The sequence below is a fragment of the Thalia democratica genome, chromosome 2, assembly GCF_965202585.1.
Source record: "Thalia democratica chromosome 2, ktThaDemo2.hap1.1, whole genome shotgun sequence".
Taxonomy (NCBI): Eukaryota; Metazoa; Chordata; class Thaliacea; order Salpida; family Salpidae; genus Thalia; species Thalia democratica.
Genome location: NC_139166.1, coordinates 34,641,347 through 34,669,340, shown reverse-complemented (window position 1 = coordinate 34,669,340; position 27,994 = coordinate 34,641,347). Strand labels below are relative to the sequence as shown.

The window sequence follows — 27,994 nt, the reverse complement described above, 5'->3', positions numbered from 1 at the left end:
ATGACAGAGTCTTTCGACAGAATTTCAGTTAGTTAAAATTAATTTTGAAGCTTTTATCGTATTTTCTCTAATTTTTTAAAGATAATAAGAAGAAGAGAATGCATTATCACTATATTTATACACTTACACTTAGATTAATTGGAAAAATATAAAGAAAAATTTATTCTTTTTGTTACATATACAGCTTGAAGAACGAGGAAATATAAATCGTTCAAGTTCATCTTCAATTATTTCTAAAAAAGATGAAAAGCTGTTTTTAAAAGTGGCAGGAGGTCTTGCAGGTCTTGGAGTGCTTGTTCTTATTATAGTTTTACCTGTTTACTACAAAGTGATAGGTTAATCTTTTTTTATATACTATTTTGTTACAATGTACTTCGTTTTGTATAAAAATTAAAGCAAAAAAAAAACTAGATTAAACATATTCCGTTTGATGTTTTGCTTTTTGTTTATTCTGAAACTATACATGGCGAATTGTTAGAACTTAGTCAATTAGTTAATATTAAAGTAAATTAAAATCACTTAAAAATTGCTAGCTGCTGTATAAATATCGTATTTATGATTAATTTTAAAACGTAAAGCTTAAAAGCAGAAAGTATGAAAAAAAATTATTAGCGTGTTAATGAAAAAACTTAAAAACAACAATGTTTTAAACGTTTTGTTTACTATATTTGATGATTGACTTGATTTTTCATTATTTTGTAACAGCACCTAAAAACGACGAAATTCCAGTTAAACAGCCAATAGAAGAAATAGAAAGATTTAATTGTTTTCCTGAAACAAATGAAGTAATTACAGAAGAAAACTGCAAAACGAGAAAGTTTGTACAAACTGAAACTTTAATACTATATGTATATAATATTGATATTTATCTAATTATATAAAAACAATAGTTTATACAGCTGTTTCATACATTAAATATAAAATTTCATGTACTCCTCAGTAAGCTACAGTTTATTACAATACATATTAAACAGAAGTCTAGATTTTGAAAATTTTTATAATAATTGTGACGTAGTATTGATACAGTTTATTGTACAGGTAGCTGAATTTGAAATAATACGCTGTAGTTGTTAATTTATGCATTTTGGAAAGTTTAGAAAGGTTATTTTAGAAAAATGTGTTAAGTTATTAGAAAAAAGTTTTAGACTGTTAGAAAAATGTTTTAAAACATTCGTGTTTGCGGCTTAAGTTTTACTTGTTTTAATATTTAGTTGGTTTTAATTCTTTTGTTAAAAAAGTATTTTTGATAATGGATACATATGTTGTTTTGTATTTCGCTTTTCTTGTTAAGTGCTAAGTTCTTATCTGATTTATGAATTTCTATTTTTTTTAAGTTACAAAGTTTGCAGCCGAATTTAGTATTAAATTTTGATTTTGTCCTGTTTAATTTTTCCCACTGAATTATATTAAACCGGACAAAAACAAAACTCAATACTAAATTCAGCTGCAAACTTTGTAACTTAGAAAAAATAGAAATTTATAAATCAGATAAGAACGTAGCACTTAACAAGAAAAGCGAAAGACAAAACAATATATGTATCCATTATCAAAAATACTTTTTTAACAAAAAAAAATAAAACAAATAAACTTAAGCCGCAAACACGAGTATTTTAAAACATTTTTCTAACAGTCTTAAACTTTTTTCTAATAGCTTATAAAAATTTTCTAAAATAACCTTTTTAAATTTTCCAATATGCACAAATTAACAACTATAGCGTATTATTTCAAATTCAGCTAACTGTACAATAAACTGTATCATTACTACGTCTCAATTATTATAAAAATTTTCAAAATCTAAATTTCTCTTTACTATTTTAATAAACTGTAGCTTACTGAGGAGTACATGAAATTTTATACTTCATGTATGAAACAGCTGTATAAACTATTGTTTTTATATAATTAGATAAATATATAGCTTCAATTTAATTTGTCGAGCACTATCGACCAGAACTTTTTATAAAATCTTTAATAATATTGATATATATATATATATATTTTAGAGTTTGAGTTGAGTATAAACAATAGTGCAAAGTACGAAATTCAAAACATTAAGTAATGAGCGTTTTTTGTCCTTTATTCATCAGACTTATGTGTTTTTATAATTAAATAATCCTAAAAAACAATTTTTACAACACTCAAGTTTAAAAGATGTTTGAAAACTTAGGTTATAAAAATTTGACAGCTCTAGACAACTAATTCAAAAAGTATTTCAGTACCAATATTAAAAGTATTATACATAACATTAATACATTATAACATTATACATAACATACATAACATTAATCAGAGCTTTCTTTTAATTTCATTTAAACTTAATTTAATCTTCTAACGGGGCCCTCTTTAAGGGCTTTTTAAAAAAAAAAGGTTTATTTCAAGATGTAAAACTTGAAGAACTCGAGTTTCGTGCCAATGCACTCATCAACTTCAAAACAAGATCAAAATAAAGCAAAAAACAAAACACTAAAAAGAAAGTTAGAAAATTAAGCATAAATAGATTATGACGTAATTTTCAAACTATAAAAATTCATGCAAAACCATTCTGGTCGATAGTGCTCGACAAATTGAATTGGAGCTAGATTTTATTTAATTGTAGAAAAACAATAGTTTAGACAGGTGTTTCGTACATGAAATATAGAACTTCATGTACTCCTCAGTTAGCTACAGCGTATTTTTCAAACTCAGCTAACTGTACAATAATAAACTGTATTTTTACTACGTCATAATTATTATAAAAAAATTCAATATCTAAATTTCTGTTTACTATTGTGATAAACTGTAGCTTACTGAGGAGTACATGATGTTTTATATTTCATATACGAAACAGCTGTCTAAACTATTGTTTTTATATAATTAAATAAATAAATAAATAAATAAATATATATGTATATACATTTTTTTTTATTAAGCAAAATTATTTTAATTTTTTCAACAAAGCAACCGTTATTTAAAAAAATATTGAGACTTTCATACTTTCAAGAAAACTTGTAACTATTTTAAAATAATTTTTGTTTCAGTAATTTAAAAATTTGATAAATTTGAAAATTTCTTATTTTAAAAATGATAACTAAGCTTTAAAATAGTATTTTTTAATTATCTAAACTTTTACAAAAAATAATAAAGTTGCATATGGAGTGAGCCCACTGGTTCAGAAGCTCCAAATTGTTACTATGACAACGAGGAGTTAGATACTTATATACCACAAGAGGAAGAATTGACAGAGAACGGAAAAAAAATTGTCTTAAAAACCAAAAGTGCAAAAGCAACTAGCTCAAACTGGTATGGATCTGATTTTGAAGAACTTAGTGTCGAAGTTGTAAGAATGACTAAAGAAAGAGTACAAATTAAAGTAAGTGTACTTACACATATACTTTATAAGCACATTTAATTTTCAAAGACAACTGTGTTTAAAAAAAACTGTTAAAAAGTAAACATAAGGTTTTTCTTAATTTTTAGTATGATTTGTAAAAACTTTAAATAACGAAAGTAGTTAAAATATATATTTGTTAAGCTAAATACGGAAAATTTCAGCTTGCAGTGTCGTAAACAATACTAACAACATATCCTTTTTAAGTAAAGTTTAGATTGATCTTTTTAAATTTTCTAAAAATTAAAACTAAAACTTTCGGTAGAAAAATAAAACCTTTATCATTTAACATTAGCCAGTATTTATTTCGGCCATCATCAAGAAAGTTTAGATGTTATATGCCATCAATAATAAACAATGAACTTTACCGCAAGATCAACAACAACAGCATCCGAGACAATCCTACGACCGGTTTCGTCCTTATTAGGACTCATCAGACAGGTCTGATGAGTCCTAATAAGGACGAAACCGGTCGTAGGATTGTCTTGGATGCTGTTGTTGTTGATCTTGCGGTAAAGTTCATTGTTTATAATTTAACATTAAAAAGATAAAAGCTTCGTCAATATTTTTATTTAAACTAAGTAGTTTAAATAGAAACTGCTTCATTATTTTCAATTCTAGATTTTGTATATAAGTTACTCTAGTTTACAACATACTGTTTAGAAACGAGTGCATTTTAGTTTATAAAGGTTTTAAAAACATTGCCGAAGATACTTACTCTAGCATTATACTTTATGTGAAACTTGTTTATACTTTTAAGATCGTTCCCGTTGGACAAGACAGATACGAGGTTCCAATTACTACTTATCAAGATACACCGCAAACTGGAATCAATGATGATGACTTTCTTTACAATGTTGATTTCATCACTGATGGAAAATTTGGAATTCAAGTCAAAAGAAAATCATCTGAAAACATTATGTTTGTAAGATTTTATTAAAAATGAAACAAAAATAAGAAGTTACATTGCCTCTAGTTAACATAATTTAAATTAAACAGAAAAGTTTTAATATTCCTTAAAAATTCTAATGATATAAGACTAAAACTAATAGTTTCAGAAATGTTTTAATTATTGTAACTTTTCAAAAAAAAAACAGTTAGTAAAGGAAATTGAATTTAAGCACTTTTTTATTACTACTTTAGTATCACACTAACAAAATTAAGAAAAAATAGATATATACTAAACCAGTTTGTACGTTTATGTACAAAAACAATTAACTTTTAAAAATTAACATAAAAAGTAACTTAACAAAATATTTTTATATGAATATAAAAAAGATGTTAGATAGTTATAAGAGTTATAAAAGAGTTTAACAAGTTGTAGTAAATATGTCAACAAAACCGTGAAATACAGGGTTAAAAAACAGGATTTGTTTTAATGCTATAGAGCATTTTTTAAAGTTGAAGTGAATAAGCCTTTAAAATAAATTATAGGAGTATACACTATTTTAAAGTCTAATTTAATAGAAAAAGTATTCTCGGCCGTGTATTAAAACAAACTGAAACTTTTTAAAAGTAAAATTTTTAAGACAAAATGATTTTATAAAAACTATTGAGTACTAAAAATCAAGTTAAGAAAATATTTCAATAAATAATGTTCAAAAATTTGTACTTGGTTTCTTTTATAGTAGTTTCAAGCTGAAACATACGTCACGGGTTGAGAATTTTGTTTGGCTTTACGGATTCAGCCCACAAGCCGTATTTGCCCACCTTTAGTTAATAACGATATCCAGTAACTATAACAACAGATTTGACTCTACCATCGGTCGTATGATATTTGCTGACAAGTTTTTACAACTGTCTACAAAATTATCATCAGAATATATTTACGGTTTTGGAGAACACCAGCACAGAAACTTTAACCACGATGTAAATTGGAAAAAATTTGGAATGTTTTCAAGGGATCAGTTTGTTGGAGTTAGTTTCTCAAACATAAATAAATTTGAATAAGTTTTATAATGTATTATTAATTAATACGCTCCAGGAAGATGCAAATTTATATGGAGTCCATCCTTTTCATATAAACATGGAATCAGATGGAAATTGTCACGGAATTTTGTTTCTTAACAGCAACGCTCAAGGTTCGCTTTACTTAACCTCAAATTGCTTCATCGTTCATAACTTCGTTTTGTTTATTTAAAATACATCAACAAAATTTATAGCAATTTTTCCAACCAAACTTGTAATACATAACTTCTGACTTTTAGTAAACTAAAAAAAGCTGTGGTTAGTTTTAAAGTTTAATCAACTTCACAGTACTTTTTTACAAGAAAGATTTTTGATATTTAAAGTTATTCGAGTATAACTAAAACTTAGAATATATTTTTAAAAATTATAAAAATTAAAGTTCTTTAAACAGAAATAGAACTGCAACCGACTCCTGCTCTAACCTACAGATCAGTTGGTGGAATTTTTCATTTTGAAATATTTCTTGGACCACTTCCTGAACAAGTTACTGACCAATACACTCAGCTAATTGGACGTCCATACATGCCACCTTTTTGGTCACTAGGTTTTCAGCTGTGTAGATATGGTTACGAAAATATAGAAAATCTAACAAAAGTAGTTGATAGAATGCTGGCAAGCGATATTCCATATGTAAGCTTTTTTGTTTATTCCTTCAGCTAATTAGATTTTTTTAAAGTTTAATTTTTTAGAATTTATTCTTAAAATATTTCTTATACATAATAGTAAAATAGTAAATATAAGAAATAGTAAATGAAATTTGCAAATGAGAAACATTAAAATAATTTAAAAGTTTTTAAACGTTTATTACTTTAATTTATATATATGTTAACTTCCGTTGTACGTAATCATCCTTATCTAAAAAAATTTTGTATAGGATGTTCAATACTCTGATATTGATTACATGGAACGTCAACTTGACTTTACAGTTGATAATGTAACCTACTATGGTCTTCCTGATTACGTACGAAAACTAAAAGATGATAACCAAATGAAGTTTTTTTTTTTTCTTTAAAATTTATTAGTATTTAATTTTTTTTTTGTTTACTACTACTACTATAATACTTTGTTATCTCTATTTTTTCCATTAGTTAAAAAATGTTTTCAGTTGTTTTAAATAAGATGGATAAAACACTAACAGATATATAGTAATTTTGGATCCATCAATAAGCGTGAACGAAACCGATCCTTATCCTCCATTCGAAGAAGGTCAAAATAATGACGTTTTTATCAAAAACATTGACGGATCAGATATATTATACCAAAAACAATGGCCTGATTATCCAAATATAACTACAAACGATTCGTGGCCTGTAGGGGAACAAACAAATGTTAGACATAATGATATTCAAAAAACACAAACTAAACATCTTATTTTCCACTTGAAAAAAATAAATTAATTAAATGTAATTTAAACAGAAAAATAAGATAGTCGTTCCACATACTTCATCTGCTTTTAAAATAAGTGTTTTTTCTACTTCTTACTTATTAATATAAAAAACAATCGGACTTATAAATTTTGATACTTTTTTGAATAAATCATAATATCAATATGTACTAGCAAACACAAACTAACATAACGTCATACTACATTACATTGATTAAAAAATACTAAGATTTATAATAAGTTACTTTTTTTGATTTTTTCTCAAATTAACATCTCAAGTTTTACGTAAGAGCTCAGTAATTCAATATGCTCATGTCTATTTTTAAGTACCATATTGCTTAAAGTTCTTTTTTTTTTAGTTCATAATTTTTGTTTTCTTTGAAAGGCTTTTAGAGCTTATGTTGGGTTTCCTGATTTCGCAAAACCTTCAACAAAAGAATGGTGGAAAAAACAATGTGTCGATTTCCATGAAAACCTGATTGAATTTGATGGACTTTGGATTGTAAGATAAAATTTTAAGAAAACTTTGAATAGATATCTAATATTTTGTAATCTGTTTTAGGATATGAATGAGCCAGTAGGTTTTAAAAATGGCACAGTTGATAATTTCTGCCCTCCGAGTGAGTATGATGACGATATACCATTTCATCCGAGTAAGTACCGTTGAAATTAATCTTTTCTAATTTCAACTGTTATTGTTACCTTAAAATTATTCAAAAACTTATCAATAACTCAACAATATAAATTCGTAGTAAATATTTTCAAACTTGTTTTAGCTTGTTTCTTAGTAGTTTCAGTTTATTGAATTTACTATTATGTATCTCAAAAATACTTTATACTAGTTTTATTTTTATTTAAATATAAACTAAACTTAATATAGTAACAAACAATCTTTGAATTTAGCTTTTATTATGGTATGTTTATGAATAACAAACAGACGTGTTAGGAAATCGGTTATACGAAAAAACTCTTTGCATGTCAAGTAAGCAATACAATCCAAAAACATTAAGTTCAGATGAACTCCATTACAACATGCATAGCTTGTATGGAAGGTATCAAATTGAAGCTACTAAAGATGCATGCAGGTCTAATGTTTGAATAAATAAAAGTTTAATTTTTCGAACAAATGTCTAGATTGATATAAAAAAGTTATTTTTAAATTGTTTACTATCAAAGACTTTTTCCTTAAATATTAAGCTATAACTATGTAAATTAATCTTTGAGTTAAATATATATATTAAACTTTTAGTTTTTATGGTTTAAGATACCTTTTTGGTATTAAATTCAATCTTAATTCGGTAAAACAACTAGCTACTATTTACTTAAACTTAATTAGATTATACACAATAAAATATTCATAAATAACACCAGAGCATCTACTGGAGGTCGGTGTATAGTAATTTCTAGATCAACTTTCCCTGGTAGCGGGCACCACGGAGGTCATTGGTTAGGTGATAATGCCAGCGAATGGCCTTTTATGAGAGCTTCATTGATTGGTTATCTTTGTTATTTGTTTTTATTTTAAACTTAATCAGGTGGAGTTACTTAGTTATAGATTTTAGAATAACATACTTTTAATTTTTTTGTGTTTTTGATTAAACTACAGTTTATTGTTCTTTGTTATGTTTAAATCTAGTTGTATAAAATATAAAGCTAAGTTTTGTAAATTAATTAAGCGTAAAAACTTAAACATCTAATAATTATAGTTAAAAAAACAAATTAAATACAACTCCCAAAAGTTAGCAATATAAAAAGCTTTTATAACAGAGCTTTTGTATATTAAAAAACCATTTATAACAGAGCTTTTGTATATTAAAAAACCTTTTAACTTACTAAAGTTTTATTTCTTTAAGTTCATGAAAATTAAAATTAAAAATACTAGTAATTATACGAGCGTAAAAATGCATATGACATTTTTTGTATATGTTATTCTTTTATTTATGTAAGGTTTTTGACAAAATAAGCTTTTCAAGTAAGCATTCAATAAAAACATTTAAAGATTTGAGTTTTACTTTAACTAATATGTCCTGTATTTAATATAAAAGTAAATCTTGGTTAAACATTTTTATAATTAGTTTGTGGTTAGTCAATAAATATATTTAGTTCTAAAATGGTAAACTTAACTTTCATAAAAAACTATTCTAAATACTTTGAGTTTAATTTTTTGTTAGGAATGATGGAATTTAATTTATTTGGAATACCTTATGTTGGAGCCGATATTTGTGGATTTTTTTATGATTCTCCAAGAGAATTGTGCTTAAGATGGAGTTTAATTGGTGCTTTTTATCCATTTTCTAGAAATCACAACGATGTAGCAAATAGAGATCAAGATCCAGCTAACTTTGATAAAGAGTTCGTATATTATGTTGTTAAAACTTTAAAGAAAACACCTTTTTAATGAACTTAAATAATATCAGAGCTTAAATTATATAGTCTTTTATAAACTTTATTTTAGTTTCAGTCAAATTTACGCCGAATATTTTTATCAAGATTTTAAATTACGTATCAGTGACTAATTTTTTAAGTCACACAGATAATAATAACTTGAGTAAGAAATTATAAATATAAAGTTTGTTGAAAACGATAAAAAAATCAATGCTAAAAAGTATAGTCAAAGAAAGTTAAAAAAAAATTTTAAATGTTCTATAGCTATTTAAAAATATATAAAAAAAGATTAACATTTGAAAGTTTAGTTTTTTTAATCAATAACAAAAACAAAAATCGTACAACTGAAAAGACAATATATGAAATTTAACTCAGATTAACTTAGTATGAAAATTAAAACTTTTATGTTATTGGTTGAAAGAAAAATTCTTTAGCAAATATCAGGGAAAGAAAAATGTTATTAATCCTAAAAGTACATAAAATAATTTTGGAATAAAATAAAATTAATTTTACCTTTTTTGAACAACTAACTTTTATAACTTTAAATGTATATGTATAAATACTTGTAAGTTATACAATAACGAGATAAACCAATTATACAGAAACAAAAAAAAATAAGTAGACCGTATATTATGTGAATTTATTCATAAGAAGGAAACAAACTTATAAGTTAGATAAGATGCCATTAACTTTTTATTTCGACATTAATTCAGCCAAGGTTTTAACTATTCAATTTTTGAATTATTTTTTTCATGTGTTTTTTAATTCAATAAGTAAACAATTATATAAAAGATGTAGTAAATCTAGTTACAAATAAGAAACTTTATTACAAAGTAATATTTTAGTCGTTTTCTAAGTTATATAAGTAATTGCTTCGATCTAGAGTCTAGACTGAAACAAACTCATTTGGTAACCCAGCCAAAATACTTAGTAAGGACTATCTTTTGATATTAATAAATTATCAGCATACTCATAAAATTAGCAAAATAATAACTCAAGCAACCTATTTACACTTTATTTGTCTTAATTTTTTGATTAACACATCTCTCAAGTCAATTTGAAACTTTCCAAGATGATCTGTTAACTAATTGCCTATTTTAATTATAATTTCACCTTATAAGCTAATAGATTTTGTTCAATTTTATTAAACTACGGTAAAAAATAGTTTTTAGAAGAACTTGCTGTCTGTATGTGTACCTTTATTTATGTTCTTAAAATAACACTAAAAAGCTGATAAAATTTATACAATAAGCTCAATTTAAAACAAATTTTCAACATCTGATACTCTTTTTGCAACTTTTACGTTCTTACACCTGCATCATATCTTTTGTAATAAATACATCTAACTTATAAGTAAACAGACTTCTTTCTTTCAAGATCTACATTTACACAACAAACCGTATCTAATGTGATTAAACACAGATACTTCTTATTTAAAAAGAATTTTATTTTATACAATATACTAACTGTTTTTCATAGTTTAGTTTTTAATGTATCCACATATTCTGTCTAACTAAGGTTACTATTTATTGTAACACTCAAATATTTATATTTTTTTACCATAATTAATTAAACTATTTTTATATCTAGTTTAAGTCCAAACTTCCTCTAATTCTTTATTTACTGACTTTTCAAAATCCGTTGTAGAGAAGTATAGGGAATGAAAACTAAAATAAAGAAAATTTACGACCACATATTTTTTGGAATTTCCTTAGATAAAAAAATTCACAACTAAATGGTGTAAAGTCGTTCACATTTGTAAACTTTTCTTTTGCTATATTATCTCAGCTTTCTAACTACGAAATCTAAGATTTTCCGAAATATGGTTAAACACTTTCTTTATATCTTCAGCCTTCAATTTTTGGGGCAACTAAAAGGAAGAAAAATCGAATATTAAAGTTTTATTTTGTTTTCCTCGCTATAAATAACAATAAAAAAGTATATAAAGAAATGTATAGAAGTTCCTAAAGTCTGCTAGATTATTAACGCAAAATTTTTAATGACAACAAAAAACAAATTTAATCATTTACTTTATAATTACATAAGTTCATGTTTTAAGTACTTTTAACATATTTAAAATTTTTAGTTATGTTGACTTATTTAACAGTTTTTTTTTTTTAATGTCACGTTTAATTCAGTTTTATATTATTTTTTTACTTTAGGAAGTTTATTAGTTTTATTTGTTTTTAGATATTTTTAGTTTTGACTTTCAAAAAATTATTTAATGTACAACATATTAACAGTATATTGAATTTTTTAGGTTTAGAGGTTCCAAATGCTTTACAGAAAGCTGTACGTCTAGTATTTGCAAAAGTTTAAGTTTTAGAATCGCTCGAATCAAAGAAGCTAAATTCAAAATATTTATATACTTGGATAAGTAGTTGTACTTAAAAATTAACATTTTAAACGCATTGCAGTGCAGAGTATTTTGAGATTGTTATGTATTCACATTTCTAAACAATTTTTTTAAGAGTTATTGTAATTGATTCGTTTACATAAACATTTCTTTAAAAAAAGTTTAAATTTTAACATACTAAAATGTTGCGAGTGTAAGTTTTTTTTTAGTGTACTACCATAGTTGTAATAATTTTTATTAAGTTGTGTTTAAGTTACACTGTTTCAATGATATACTGTTCCTCAGACTAAGCTTATTCAAATACAATAAACACTTAAATCAAGTAAAAATTTTACAATAGTTTACTTAACTATTCAAATGTGAAATATTTTTATTTTTTAACTTAAACTATAAAATTCAAAAAAAAACCTTTTTAGCTCGAAATGCTTAATTAAAATTATATATTTATTCTATACTTTTTATTTAATTTAAGCAATTTTTTTTATTGATACAGCTTTGTTTTACTTTTTTTTTGAATATAGCAGCTTTACTTTATTTATTTTTTTATTGTTATTTTATTTTTTTTCAATGTTGTAGCTTTATTTTACTGTTACTTATTTTTTTTAAAAGTTAAATTAAGTTGGTAGTAAAGTCGAAATTCTTAAACACACATTAAAAAAAAAAACTTAAAATATTTTTTTTTTTTCTCTTTTTTAAATCATATAAAAATTAAGTTATTTGCAAAGTTCTAGATGAATTTTAAAATTAAAACTTCAGATAAAAACTTAACCTTTTAACGTAAAGTTAGATATATGTCTGTGTAAAGTTCTTTAATTTTTTTGGAAATTTATTTTTTTTTTTTTTTAGACAAATATTTAATATAGCTAAGTTTAATAGTGTCATTTTTCATAGAGCTTTTCGTTTTAGAGTTTAAATTTTTCTTTTTTTTTATTTTTAGCTCATCATAATTTTTACCAATTTAAGTTTGGGTATGCAACTCGATGACCGAGAGTTCTTTTTGCTATCCAGGTCGTTGAACCAAAAAATTTTTGAGCAAAAATTATTATTTTTTCGCATTTGTTCGATAAACTATATGTATAACAAAACTTATTCCATTGTACGATGCCTTATCTGAGTTAATCGAGGGTTGATAACTATGCCACAATTGCCTTTACTGGTAAAAATATTTAATAGTACAACAACGTATTTTAACTTGTATTTTTTTAACAGATTCGAAAAGGCAGTTGCTGATATACTAAAGGTTCGGTACACAATACTACCTCACTTTTACACATTGTTTTATATGTCAAGTACACGAGGATCAACTGTAGTTCGATCTCTACTTGCTGAGTAAATGCAAATAATTGTTACTAAAAATAAACTTTATAGTTTAATACCTAATAGAGCTCAAAAACATGTAAAATATTCAATTATAAAAGTACTTAACATTTTATACCTTTAGGTTTCCAAAAGATGTTAACACTTACACAATAAGTGAACAGATACTAATTGGAGGACATATTTTGTTGACTCCTGTTTTAGAAGAAAATGCTACAGAAGTAACCGGTTATTTTCCAGATGCAAGATGGTTTGATTACCTTACAGGTAATCACTAAAAAAATATTAACAAAAAATATTAGACAACATAACTTTTTAATAGTTTTAGTTTGATTTATTATTTGACATCTTCAGACTTTTAGTTTTAGAAAACTTCGAATAACTAAGTTAAAAAACATATTAAGTAAAAGTAAGCGATAGTAAAAAAACTTTATAACAAATATGAAAAAGTTTAAAGTTGGTTTTGTTTAGAAATTTTTTAGAATATTTACAATGTCCACAAAGTTACAAACATTTTTTTTTATAATAAGATTTCACTGATATTTTTTAAACTATTACTTTGAATTATAAAAAGCTTTACGTTATGTTTATTGTTTTATTTGCATCATAGTATTTTTTTCAAAACAAAGTATTATGTGCAGTTATTTATTAGGTCGAGTTTATTTTTGGTTAGTTATTATAGTTTTTTTTTAAACCAAGCAGAATAATTATTTTTCCTAACAAGATTTTTATACATTAAGTTTAACACTTCAAAACGGCTGTATTCTTTTATTAGAACTCAATTTTCTTTATTTATTGTGGTTTTTTGAACAATCAGGGTGTTAAAAAAAAATCATAAAGCTATCAAAACGTACATAAACTATTTGAGGTTTTAGTTATTCATTTTTTAACAATTAACAAAATAAAACTAACTGTTCTTACAGTAAAATGGTATGTTATAGTAAAACTCTTGTTGACCAAAGGGTATTATAAACTCTAATTGTTATGTATTGTAAAATAAATAACTACCTTAAGCTATTAACTAAAAGCTAGTAATACATTACAACAACTCATATCTAAAAAATTGTTAAAATAGAGAAGATAAATATAATTAGGGAAAACGTACTAACACAAAGTTTTTTTTTTCTCTATAAATTAAAAAAAAAACTGAAATTAATTTATAAGCAATACATCATACAAAATCTAAAAAGTAAAATATTTACATAATACCTTTTGTATTTTTTACTGTTAATTTTTGTGTTACTGACTGTTAATGTAATAACAAAAAGCAAACCTAGTACATGTTGTATTTTAAATGGTATAGCTTGTTGAAAATCTGCAAAAGTAAGCAGATTAAAATTTATTGTTTTTGGTCTAGTTTTTACAACTAGTTTACTTTATAAAGCTATTTTGTTATGAAACTTAGTAGATATGAATTAACTATATAATCATTTGTTTTTTATATTTATTAGTGGTAATTTTAGTATCGTATGTAAAATACTTATATCTAATTTACCTAATAAAACATGTTAGGTGTGGTATTTGTTAATCTAAGTTCTAAACACAAAAACTTAGTAAAATATTTTTAGAAAATATCTTGTAGATAAAACCTTCTTTTTTAGGAAAAGAGTTAGAAGCGAGAAAGTCTTCAAAAAGTCTTGAAGCACCATTAGAAAAACTTCCTATTCATATTAGAGGAGGAGCTATAATCGTCACTCAGAAGCCAGAAAAAACTACATCAATTCAAAGAAATAACAACATGGGAATTATTTATGCTTGTGATGATGAAGGAGTGTTGAGTTATGGACAGTTTTATTGGGATAATGGGGAAGTTGTTGACCCTAGAGATGATGAGTATATAATTCTTGTTTTTAGAGGAAACGAGGTAATTGAATAATTTAATGAGATGTGATTATTTAGAAATATATAAGTCGAACAGTATAAAAGTATGCTTATTTAAGAGCACCCCATAGTAAAAGTATATTTCTCAATTGTTTCAACGTTATTCACAGGTGTTTTTTTAGTAAAATGTACTTAAGAAACTTAAAAGTTCTCATAATTTTATAAAAAAGTGCTAATGAACAAATCCTTATTTAAATTGCTTTAGTTTATTTTATAAATAACGAACAATCCGTTAAGATAGTAAATAATGAAACACGATAAATGAGTTTCAAAATTCTGCACCCCCTAGCCTATTTAAAAACACATAAAAGGCAACCGGCAAATGAAATTGCAGTGTTTCTGCATTATAAATTAGGCCAAAGCTAGCTTTAAGACTAATTATTTTTTGAATCTGGTCTGAGGCAAGTAAGTTTTCAAGGATAAAAAATGGACAAAACTTCTTTTATTAAGTTAATAATTATTTCCCTTGACCTATCAAATACTTGATTCAATTTACGTCGCACACTAAAAATATATCAACATTGTACGTATGTGAAATAAAGTTGTTGTCTTATTTTTGATCTGATGATTAATTTTTTATTTGACGTCTCATCTTTAACCTGGTATTTCGTTTTTATATATAAGACATATAGAATTTAATTAAACATTACCATTCATAAATAATACCTCCTTATTTAAAATAATTTAGGTTACTTTAAAAAAATGAGAGACTTTTAAAGATAACAGATACTGAAAAACAATACAATGAATAACATAACTCTACAAGTAACAAATAACAAAATCGTTTTTACTTAAGAAAAATCATTACAGTTTCTGAGTTTAATGTTAGAGTTAATATGGGATAAAAACAAGTAAATCTTATAAATATTCTAAATTATCATTCAAAAATACAGAGATCTCCTATTTAAAAACTTAACTTTTCTTTTAAAGTTTAATTAAAAATTTAAATAAAAATTACTACAATACTTATAAAAGTTTATACAATTATTTTTCCACGGAAATAGTCAGAATCCCACTGCGTCACTTTTGCACAGAGAATCACTTATCAACAAGCGTCACTTTAGAACTAAGGGTCACTTTTGAACGCTGTGACACTTTAGCACGGAGGATCTTTTTTTAACAGAATGTCACTTTTACACAGAGCGTAAATTTAGTACAAATTGTCATTTTAGCAAAAAAAAAATTAATTTTGCATGGAGCGATACTTTAGCACAGCGTCAATATAGCAGGGAATATCACTTTTACATAAAATGAGTTTTTCGCACGGTTTAACTTTGCATTATTCTTTTTTTTTTTTTGCTTTTATAAGGTTTTTCCTATAACATTTAAAAACGTAAAACCGAACCATGCAAAAAGCTAAATGTAAGTAAACAAATTTTAGATATGTTAAAATTTTAAGCTTAAATTAAAACTTCGTTTGTGAATTGTAATACAAACATATTTCTTAATAAACCTAAACTTTTTTATACCAAGCTAAAACTAGAGTAACAAACTTTTTTTAATCATTTTTACTATAAAAGTATAACACAGGTATTTTGATCTTTTATTTTTTGATCATCTAACTAGTTTTATTGACATAGCGATGTATAACAGCTATAGTTTTGATGTAAATATTTTAGTGTTTTCCCCTTATTTTTTTTTGTTAACAACAAATAGCTAGGTACAATAAAGCGAACGTTTAACTTACTTGAATAAATACTACATTGTAATTATACAACAAATAGGTTTTTAGTTTTAAAGAGAAGATAAAAATTAAAAATACAACAGTCTCAACTTTTGTCTATAAAGTTACCACAATTTGTTTTTGTTGAGCTTAAAATTCATTAAATTTAGTTACGGAAATTTTAATTTTTACATACAAACACTAAGATTTTTTTAACAACACGTACTACTAGAAACTTCTGAAAACTTTTATAACTGAAACACGCTTAAATATAATTTTCAAATGTTTTTTGTGTTTTTACAGACTTCATTAGTATCTAAAGTATCTTCAGGAAGTTACCTAATGAATCAAGTTTTTGAGAATATACAAGTAATGGGAGTTGCTTTTGATAACGTAAACTCGGTCCTAGTCAACGATTTTGATCATAAAAACTTTACATATAGTAAAGAAACTAAGGTACAAATACTATAGTCAGGTTTCTTTTGATAATTTAAAGCATAAATTATTTAAACTTTAAAGCAATTTTGTAAGTTAAATAGATTTTATTTAAGATTTTCGTATCAACTGTTTAACCATTTATATATTCTTGCAATTCAATTTATTAAATAGCAAGGTAGTAAACAAAGGTATATATTTATTAAAAATAAACTTTAATTACGCAAAACTAATAGACACTAAAAGTCAATGGACTGTCAATTAATCCTAACACTGACTGGAAAGTATCTTGGGGATTTGTTTCAGTTCCTGAAGAATCTACTACACTTCCAAATGATCAGACTACTAACAATCCTACAACTAGTGTTTGGGAAAGTACAACACAAAAACAAGTTGATGAAAATAAACGATTCAATTGCTTTCCAGATATAGACACTATAGTTTCTGAAGATGATTGTAAAGCCAGAGAGTAAATTTTTTGTATAAAACTTTATTCGTTGTTTACATTAATTTGCTTAGATCAAAAACAAAACTTAGATAAAGAAAAGTATTATTTTTTAGGTTTTTAAAGTTAAATAACGAAAAAAAATTGAAGTTTGAAATCTGTTTAATAGGCTATTTATTAGAAACTAAGTAGTAGTGTTAATATTGTATAAAGCTAGTAAGGAGTGTTTTAAACCGTTGTAAAACATTTACAACAAGTAAAACTTTAAGCTTTTATACTAAAAATCGAAAATGTTTACTTATAAACTTTGTAAACCTAAGTAACAATTATTATAATAAAAAAGTTTAGAATTATAACTAAAAAAATAGTAAAAAAGCAGGTTAATATTTTTTACAGTAATTCTAAGAATTTTTTATGATTTTTTTTTAATTTCTAAGAAAACTTAAAAGTATTTTTATACAAATTTTTGTTTAAGTAAATATGAATTTAAAAACTTATAATTTTCAAAACAACAACTAAGCATAAAAACTATCTAAACTTTTACAAAAAATAATAAAGTTGCATATGGAGTGAGCCCACTGGTTCAGAAGCTCCAAATTGTTACTATGACAACGAGGAGTTTGATACTTATATACCACAAGAGGAAGAATTGACAAAGAACGGAAAAAAAATTGTCTTAAAAACTAAAAGTGCAAAAGCAGCTAGCTCAAACTGGTATGGATCTGATTTTGAAGAACTTAGTGTCGAAGTTGTAAGAATGACTAAAGAAAGAGTACAAGTTAAAGTAAGTGTACTTACACATAAGACAAACTGTGTTTAAAAAAACTCTTTAAAAGTAAACATAAGACTTTTTTAATTTATAATATGATAAACAAAAACTTGAAATAACGAAAATAGCTAGGATAAAGAATTGTTAAGATAAATAATAAAAAGTTCAGCTTTAATTATCATGAACAATACTAACAACATATCCTCGAACACTTTTTATTTTTAAGTTAAGTTTAAATTGATCTATTAAAAAAACCTCGACGTTAAAATTTAAATTTTCTGTAAAAAAATGAGGCCTAAATCATAAAACTTAAGTAAGATAAAAGTTTAGTGAAATTTTTGTTTAAACTAAGTAGTTTAGCTTTTAACTGTTTCATTATTTTCGATGCTAGGTTTTTGTATATAAACTACTCTACTTTACAACATACTGTTCAGAAACGAGTGCATTTTAGTTTATAAAGGTTTTGAAACATTGCCGAAGATACTTACTCTAGCATTATACTTTATGTGAAATTTGTTTATACTTTTAAGATCGTTCCCGTTGGACAAGACAGATACGAGGTTCCAATTACTACTTATCAAGATACACCGCAAGCTGGAATCAATGATGATGACTTTCTGTACAATGTTGATTTCATCACTGATGGAAAATTTGGAATTCAAGTTAAAAGAAAATCATCTGGAAATATTATGTGTGTAACTACAGTTTATAGTTTTACTTGTTCTAAATTTAAAATATATGTTTTCAATGTCGTGGTGTTTTAGATTATTTATTATTTGTTATTTTTACTTTCAGAAAATAAATTAAAATTATGTTATTAAAAAATTGTTAAATATGTAAGGTTTTTGTTTTCATAATTATTTAGTATTGATTATTATTAGTAATATGCAACTTAAACATTTACAGATTTGATTCAACGTTAGGGCAAATGATATTTGCAGACAAGTTTTTACAACTGTCTACAAAATTATCATCAGAGTATATTTACGGTTTTGGAGAACACCAGCACAGAAACTTTAACCACGATGTAAATTGGAAAAAATTTGGAATGTTTTCAAGGGATCAGTTTGTTGGAGTTAGTTTCTCAAGCATAAATAAATTTGAATAAGTTTTATAATATATTATCAATTAATACGCGCCAGGAAGATGCAAATTTATATGGAGTCCATCCTTTTCATATAAACATGGAATCAGATGGAAATTGCCACGGAATTTTGTTTCTTAACAGCAACGCTCAAGGTTCGCTTTACTAACTTCAAATAGCTACATCGTTCATAACTTCGTTTTGTTTACTTAAAGTACATCAACAAAGTTATTTAAACATTATTTGACATTAAAATAAATTCTTTCAAACAATATAAATAAGACTCAATTTTTCAGAACTAAATATATTTCATGCTTCTTTCGTCAGTTGTATACTAAGCAATAGAAATAAAATTTCAAATCTAACATTTCCACTACATATGTTAGATTTGAAATTTTATTTTTATTGCTTAGTATACAACTGACGAAAGAAGCATGAAATATACTTTGTTCTGAAAAATTTAGTCTTATTTATATTGTTTGAAAGAACAAAAGTTAAAGCAATTTTTCCAACCAAACTTGTAATACATAACTTCTGATTTTGAGTAAACTAAAAAAAGCTGTGGTTAGTTTTAAAGTTTAATCAACTTCACAGTACTTTTTTATAAGAAAATGTTTTTATATTTTAAGTTATTCGAGTATAACTATTACTTAAAATATATTTTTGAAAAATATAAAAATTAAATTTCTTTAAACAGAAATAGAATTGCAACCGACTCCTGCTCTAACCTACAGATCAGTTGGTGGAATTTTTCATTTTGAAATATTTCTTGGACCACTTCCTGAACAAGTTACTGACCAATACACTCAGCTAATTGGACGTCCATACATGCCACCTTTTTGGTCACTAGGTTTTCAGCTGTGTAGATATGGTTACGAAAATATAGAAAATCTAACAAAAGTAGTTGATAGAATGCTGGCAAGCGATATTCCATATGTAAGTTTTTTTTTTTATTCCTTCAGCTAATTAAATTTTTAAAAAGTTTAATTTTTTAGAATTTATTTTATTTGTGTCACGAAATAAGTAAAAAATTCTTAGAATATTTTTTATATAAAATAAATATAAGAAATAGTAAATGAACTTTGCAAATAAGAAATATTAAAATAATTTAAAAGTTTTTAAATTTTTATTACTTTAACTTAAAAATATATATGTTAACTTCCGTTGTACGTAATCATCTTTATCTACAAAAATTTTGTATAGGATGTTCAATACTCTGATATTGATTACATGGAACGTCAACTTGACTTTACAGTTGATAATGTAACCTACTATGGTCTTCCTGATTACGTACGAAAACTAAAAGATGATAACCAAATGAAGTTTTTTTTTTTTCTTTAAAATTTATTAGTATTTAATTTTTTTTTTTGTTTACTACTTCTACTATAATACTTTGTTATCTCTATTTTTTCCATTAGCTAAAAAATGTTTTCAGTTGTTTTAAATAAGATGGATAAAACACTAACAGATATATAGTAATTTTGGATCCATCAATAAGCGTGAACGAAACCGATCCTTATCCTCCATTCGAAGAAGGTCAAAATAATGACGTTTTTATCAAAAACATTGACGGATCAGATATATTATACCAAAAACAATGGCCTGATTATCCAAATATAACTACAAACGATTCGTGGCCTGTAGGGGAACAAACAAATGTTAGACATAATGATATTCAAAAAACACAAACTTAACATCTTATTTTCCACTTAAAAACTAAATTAATTAAATGTTATTCAAACAGAAAAATAAGATGTCGTTCCACATACTTCATCTGCTTTTAAAATTTTATTTTTACTTCTTACTTAACAATAAAAAAACAATCGGACTTATAAATTTTTAAATAAATAATAACATCAATATATACTAGCAAACACAAACTAACATAACGTCATACTACATTACATAGATTAAAAAATACTAAGTTTTAAAATAGTTTACTTTTTTTGGTTTTTTCTCAAATTAACATCTCAAGTTTTACGTAAGAGCTCAGTAATTCAATATGCTCATGTCTATTTTTAAGTACCATATTGCTTAAAGTTCTTTTTTTTTTAGTTCATAATTTTTGTTTTCTTTGAAAGGCTTTTAGAGCTTATGTTGGGTTTCCTGATTTCGCAAAACCTTCAACAAAAGAATGGTGGAAAAAACAATGTGTCGATTTCCATGAAAACCTGATTGAATTTGATGGACTTTGGATTGTAAGATAAAATTTTAAGAAAACTTTGAATAGATATCTAATATTTGAAAATATATTTTAGGATATGAATGAGCCAGTAGGTTTTAAAAATGGCACAGTTGATAATTTCTGCCCTCCGAGTGAGTATGATGACGATATACCATTTCATCCGAGTAAGTACCGTTAAAATAAATCTTTTATAATTTCAACTGTTATTGTTAGTTTCATATTAGTCAAAAACTTATCAATAACTCAACAATATAAATTCGTAGTAAATGTTTTAAAACTTATTTTAGTTCGTTTTTTAGTCGTTTCAGTTTATTGAATTTACTATTATATATCCCAAAAATACTTTATACTAGTTTTATTTTTGTTTAAATATAAACTGAAACTTAATATAGTAACAAACAAACTTTGAATTAAGATTTTATTATAGTATGTTTATGAATAACAAACAGACGTGATAGGAAATCGGTTATACGAAAAAACTCTTTGCATGTCAAGTAAGCAACACAATCCAAAAACATTAAGTTCAGATGAACTCCATTACAACATGCATAGCTTGTATGGAAGGTATCAAATTGAAGCTACTAAAGATGCATGCAGGTCTAATGTTTGTATAAATAAAAGTTTAATTTTTCGAACAAATGTCTAGATTGATATAAAAAAGTTATTTTTAAATTATTTACTATCAAAGACTTTTTCCTTAAATATTAAGCTATAACTATGTAAATTAATCTTCGAGTTAAATATATAGATTAAACTTTTAGCTTTTATGGTTTAAGATACCTTTTTGGTATTAAATTCAATCTTAATTCGGTAAAACAACTAGCTACTATTTACTTAAACTTAATTAGATTATACACAATAAAATATTCATAAATATCACCAGAGCATCCACTGGAGGTCGGTGTATAGTAATTTCTAGATCAACTTTCCCTGGTAGCGGGCACCACGGAGGTCATTGGTTAGGTGATAATGCCAGTGAATGGCCTTTTATGAGAGCTTCATTGATTGGTTACTTTTATTATCTGTTTAAACTTTAAACTTAATCAGACGGAGTTACTTATTTATTGAAAACATAAGTTTTTATAAACAATTTTTTTGTTTTTTTATTGCTTTTTAAGTATATTCTGATATGTTTTTTTTTATAATTAAATTAAGCTGTAATAGAATTTAGATATTTTGAAAAGTTATTTACTAATTGCAGGAATGATGGAATTTAATTTATTTGGAATACCTTATGTTGGAGCCGATATTTGTGGATTTTTTTATGACTCTCCGAGAGAATTATGCCTAAGATGGAGTTTAATTGGTGCTTTTTACCCATTTTCTAGAAATCACAATGATGTAGCAAATAGAGATCAAGATCCAGCTAACTTTGATAAAGAGTTTGTGTATTATGTTGTTAAAACTCTCGTAAAAATACGTTTTTATTTATTTTGAAAACAAGTATCCTTTATTTTCACCAGCCTCTGTTCACTAAGTATTCTATGAACTCTGCCACATTTGCCTTAACTGCTAAGTGAAGTTTAATAGTAAAAAATATATTTCAACTTGTATAATTTTTTTAACAGATTCGAAAAGGCAGTTGCTGATATACTAAAGGTTCGGTACACAATACTACCTCACTTTTACACATTGTTTTATATGTCAAGTACACGAGGATCAACTGTAGTTCGATCTCTACTTGCTGAGTAAATGCAAATAATTGTTACTAAAAATAAACTTTATAGTTTAATACCTAATAGAGCTCAAAAACATGTAAAATATTCAATTATAAAAGTACTTAACATTTTATACCTTTAGGTTTCCAAAAGATGTTAACACTTACACAATAAGTGAACAGATACTAATTGGAGGACATATTTTGTTGACTCCTGTTTTAGAAGAACATGCTACAGAAGTAACCGGTTATTTTCCAGATGCAAGATGGTTTGATTACTTTACAGGTTAATATTAACAAAAAATATTAGAAACTTTTACTTTCTAATAGTTTTAGTTTGATTTATTATTTGACATTTTCAGACTTTTAGTTTTAGAAAACTTCGAATAACTAAGTTAAAAAACATACTAAGTAAAAGTAAGCGATAGTACAAAAACTTTATAACAAATATGAAAAAATTTAAAGTTGGTTTTGTTTTAAAATACATTTGTTTAGAAAGCTTTTACTATGTTTACAAAACTATAAACGTTTCTTTATAATATGAATTTGCTTAATATTTAAAACTACTGTTTTGTATTGTAAAAAATCTTAACATTGTGGTTTTGCATTATTGCTTAGAAACATATTTTTACGTAAAAGATGACTTCTTAATTTGATGAAAATACTTCTTAATAGTAAATTCTGTTTCCATTAAAATCTAGCAGAATAGTTGTTTTTCTTTTCAAATTTATTTATTTGTAACACTTATAACGTTAACACTTTATTGTCACGATAAATTTATTTTCCTTGAACTAAAAATATTATTCTTTTATTGTTAAATATATATAATTTATTGGAAAAGTACGATTTTAAAAATATTGGTAAATATTTTTCATAAAGCTTTAATCATCAGCCAGTTTAATTCAAAAATTTATAATAAATTAGATTTTAGAATAAATTTTTGAATTAAACTGGCTGATACTAAGAAAACTAAGGTACAAATTTAGTAAAAGTAATTTTAGTTAAATGTTTTCAATTTCATCTTAAAATAATCTAAATTTCAATTTGTACCTTAGTTTTATCTTTATCTCTTTCAATTATCTGTCGTAATATATATTTACTCACTGAAGTTTTATGAATTTTGGCCAGTTTGTTGTCGATTGATAAATTAATTGTTGCACAAGTCGTTTTGCATGATTTTTGATAGTTTCAAAATTACGTCATAATCTATTTATGTTAAAATTTTTTAACTTTCATTTGTGTGTTTTGTTTTTTTTTATTAAATAAACCTTTTATTTTTGTTATTTAAATAAACCTTTTTATATATATATATTTATAACATTAACCTTTTTTTATATATTTATATATATATATAAAAGTTTATTACAAGATGTAAAACTGAAAGGACTCGAGTTTCGTGTCTATGCACTCATCAGCTTCAAAACAAGTTTAAAATAAAGCACAAAACAAAATCACGAATGAAAGTTAAATTTTTTTTTGCATAAATAGATTATGACGTAATTTTGAAACTATCAAAAATCATGCAAAACGGCTTGTGCAAAGATTAATTTACCAATCGACAATAAACTGGCAAAAATTCATAAAACTTCAGTGAGTAACCATATATTAGGACAGATAATTGAAAGAGATAAAGATAAAATTAAGATACAAATTGAAATTTAAGTTATTTTAAGATAAAATTAAAACTTGTTAAACTTTAAAAGCGACTTTTTTATATTAGGACAGATAATTGAAAGAGATAAAGATAAAATTAAGATACAAACTGAAATTTAGGTTATTTTAAGATGAAATTAAAACTTGTTAAACTTTAAAAGCGACTTTTTTATATGTCTACAAGACGATACAAACTCGCTTCTTTTATTTAGGCATCTCTTGTCTTTCAGTGCATATACAACGGCTGATGCTTCTTTGAGACACAGCCTACATATTGGGCTATTTCCGTCAGCTATAGGCTGTGCTCTTTTTATAACTTCCCAGGATATTTTAAAGTCAATGCCGCCGCGCTTTAAGCCACAAACATACTTCGAAAGTTCAGTGTCATTTTCATATATGCCGCCTTTAAAAGATTTTTTATGATTGGCATACCTGAATCTAAACTGAGTCGAGCACAAGCCGACATGAAACCTCGTCTCAACGCCAGAGTTAACTGTGGCCTTGTAGACGATGTTCTCTGAACGGCAATTGCCTCCTTTCAAATTATATTTACAGCTGCCAGCGCAGCCACACTGACTTCGAATTCCTGAGTTTTGATTTAAAATTTTTTGGTTGTGTGCCTTAATGATATTCTCCAAATTTGCAGTACATATAAATTTGCCGTAAATATAATTTGAAAGGGGGCAATTGCCGTTCAGAGAACATCGTCTACAAGGCCACAGTTAACTCTGGCGTTGAGACGAGGTTCCATGTCGGCTTGTGCTCGACTCAGTTTAGATTCAGGTATGCCAATCATAAAAAATCTTTTAAAGGTGGCATATATGAAAATGACACTGAACTTTCGAACACATACAACAACTACAATATAACAACTTAATTGATAATTTAACTAATAAAAATGTTTTAATTAAAAAAAAACTCAAATAACACATATATTATTTTAACATCATTACGTAACTACAGTACACTACCGCTTAAGTACGCAAATTGAACCCGACCAAAAAGTGCGTACTTAGCACGGGTAGTGCGTACTTTTTGACGATATAGTATAGTATGAAATTTAGTTGTTTGTTTTCTTTCTTACAACTAGCCACCAAATAATTAAGCCAAATAAACAAGTCATTTATTTCAAATAACATTTAAAACATAATTCTTATTTGCAAATTTTTTTAATAGATTTTAAAATGATTTATTTTTTCTATTAAAAGCTTCTACATAATTAATACATACATTTAATATAGAAAGTCAATGTCAGTCAATGATTTAAAAAAAATATTAAGCTACATTTTGTTTTGTTAGAGGGAAAGTACCAAACTACTTTGTGTTTACCAAACATTTTTAAAACATCAATGTATGTACATTTAAGTTAAATTATGACTTAACTATTTTGTATATGTAGGTTTTTTTAACTTTGTCATCTATATTTATTTATTTTATAGCATTACAGCTCAAATATCGTTATTCTTTTTACTTTTCTGCAACCACAACATAAGTATTTAGTTTGTTAACATTTAACAACAGGACTGTCACAATCTCAGGCCACTTGGCCTACTCAGGATTACTCACCCTAGTTTAAAAATTGTGAAAGTATCAGGCTAACTCAGCAGGTTGGCAATTCTACCTGGAAACATAAAATAATCTGGAAAAACTTGATGATTGAAAATTTAGGCAAAAAAACTGGAATTTCTTGAAGTTCTAGTATAATATCCTTTACTTTGTCTTTCTGGATAAGTGCGTACTAAAGGCGTGATGCGTACCAAAAAAAGTGCGTACTTAAGCGGTAGTATACTGTAATTACTTTAAGTGATATTATAGTACCATTTCCTATTTCGATCTAAATTACAATTCGGAATTAAATATTATTTACGAAAGTTTAAGGAAAATTAAAACATTGTTGACAATAACATAAACAAAATAATTATACGTTTAAGATATCTAATGAGTAAAACAGACAAAGAAGTTATTACATAAAAACTAAGTTTTATAGATAGCTGTGTTTCAAAACTAAATTATGTTTATAAGTATTACAAAATATCTAAATAGAAACTTATACTTCCTTATTGATGGATATTTATATATAAAGATGCTTAAACTAAAAAGGACTTTTTTAATTACCAACTTGAAAAATTTATTCAATATTTTCTCTAAAACTTAAACACTTTCTACTGTTAGGTAATGAAATAGAAGCTAGAAAGTCTTCAAAAAGTCTTGAAGCACCATTAGAAAAACTTCCTATTCATATTAGAGGAGGAGCTATAATCGTCACTCAGAAGCCAGAAAAAACTACATCAATTCAAAGAAATAACAACATGGGAATTATTTATGCTTGTGATGATGAAGGAGTGTTGAGTTATGGACAGTTTTATTGGGATAATGGGGAAGTTGTTGACCCTAAAGATGATGAGTATCTAATTCTTGTTTTTAGAGGAAACGAGGTTATTTATCTTTTGTTCAAAACTTTTTTTTTTCTTATACTAATTAATGTTCTTAAAAACAAAACAAAAAGTTACTTCAATTTTTATTGTTGGTTTGTGACAGAAATATTACAAAAAAAAGCTTAAGTAAATAAATGGAAAATTTAAACTTTACTACATCATAGTGTTTTAAATACTGTTGTTTATTACTGATTATATACTTTTAAAGATCTTTAGACTAACTAAAACGTTAAACAGCAAAAAAATATAATTAAAACTTTAATTTTTTTTAAAGTTGTGATTTTATTCAAAACTTTCTTTTTTGTAAACTTTTTTGTTTTACAATATCTTCTATACAAAGAATTTATAGTAGTCGTATAAATACCCATTCGTACTTACACTAAAATTAGTTTACCGAATTACTTTTAACTTTCCCAACTTTGAACTCATAACACCTTAATTTGTAGACTTCATTGGCATCTACAGTATCGGAAGGGAGTTATAAAATGAATCAAACTTTTGATAACGTAGAAGTACTTGGGATTAATCTTGATAGTGTAAATAGCGTATTAGTTGATAATAATGTACATAAAAATTTTACGTACAGTCCAGAAAATAAGGTAAAGTTTCAGACATTAAATATAACTTAATTATGAGTTGTATTTAAATTGAAAATTAAAACTAGTTTGTAAACTTGTTGTTTTGTTAGTGGTATATAAATTACTGTTAAGCATTAGTTTATAAAGTTTATTTATGTTAGAATATCATATATACTTTTTTTTTTGTTTTTGGATATAACAATATTTAAATTTCAGAAATTAAATGTAGAAGGTTTAACGTTAAACCCAAACGTTCCCTGGAGTATAGAGTGGAGATTTGAAAAAGAAGTCGACAGTTTTTTTGATATAGAATACAGCTAAAAAATGTTCTTAATTGTTTTTTTATATACTTTTGTTATAATTTTATATGCCTTTTTGCTTTAACTAAATTAATTTTAAAACTTTTAAAATGTTTACAGAAACAGTCGTTTTGGT

At 25.3% G+C, this 27,994-nt stretch overlaps 1 protein-coding gene across 1 annotated transcript; it reads left to right on the top strand.

Annotated features, from left to right (window-relative positions):
• On the top strand, window positions 1-27,880 carry LOC145828554 (maltase-glucoamylase-like). The gene is made up of 35 exons (XM_082936310.1): window positions 1-27; window positions 185-335; window positions 706-817; window positions 3,121-3,346; window positions 4,125-4,285; window positions 5,113-5,285; window positions 5,353-5,445; window positions 5,724-5,962; window positions 6,207-6,325; window positions 6,471-6,660; window positions 7,102-7,218; window positions 7,279-7,369; window positions 7,654-7,801; window positions 8,088-8,212; window positions 8,888-9,068; window positions 12,667-12,786; window positions 12,899-13,041; window positions 14,376-14,638; window positions 16,990-17,222; window positions 17,757-17,982; window positions 18,498-18,658; window positions 18,874-19,046; window positions 19,114-19,206; window positions 19,749-19,987; window positions 20,255-20,373; window positions 20,520-20,709; window positions 21,133-21,249; window positions 21,310-21,400; window positions 21,686-21,833; window positions 22,120-22,244; window positions 22,438-22,618; window positions 22,805-22,924; window positions 23,037-23,179; window positions 26,719-26,981; window positions 27,776-27,880. The coding sequence occupies exons 1-35, from the start codon at window positions 1-3 to the stop codon at window positions 27,878-27,880; spliced, it is 5,406 nt and encodes a 1,801-aa protein (XP_082792436.1).
• The last annotated feature ends 114 nt before the right edge of the window (window positions 27,881-27,994 follow it).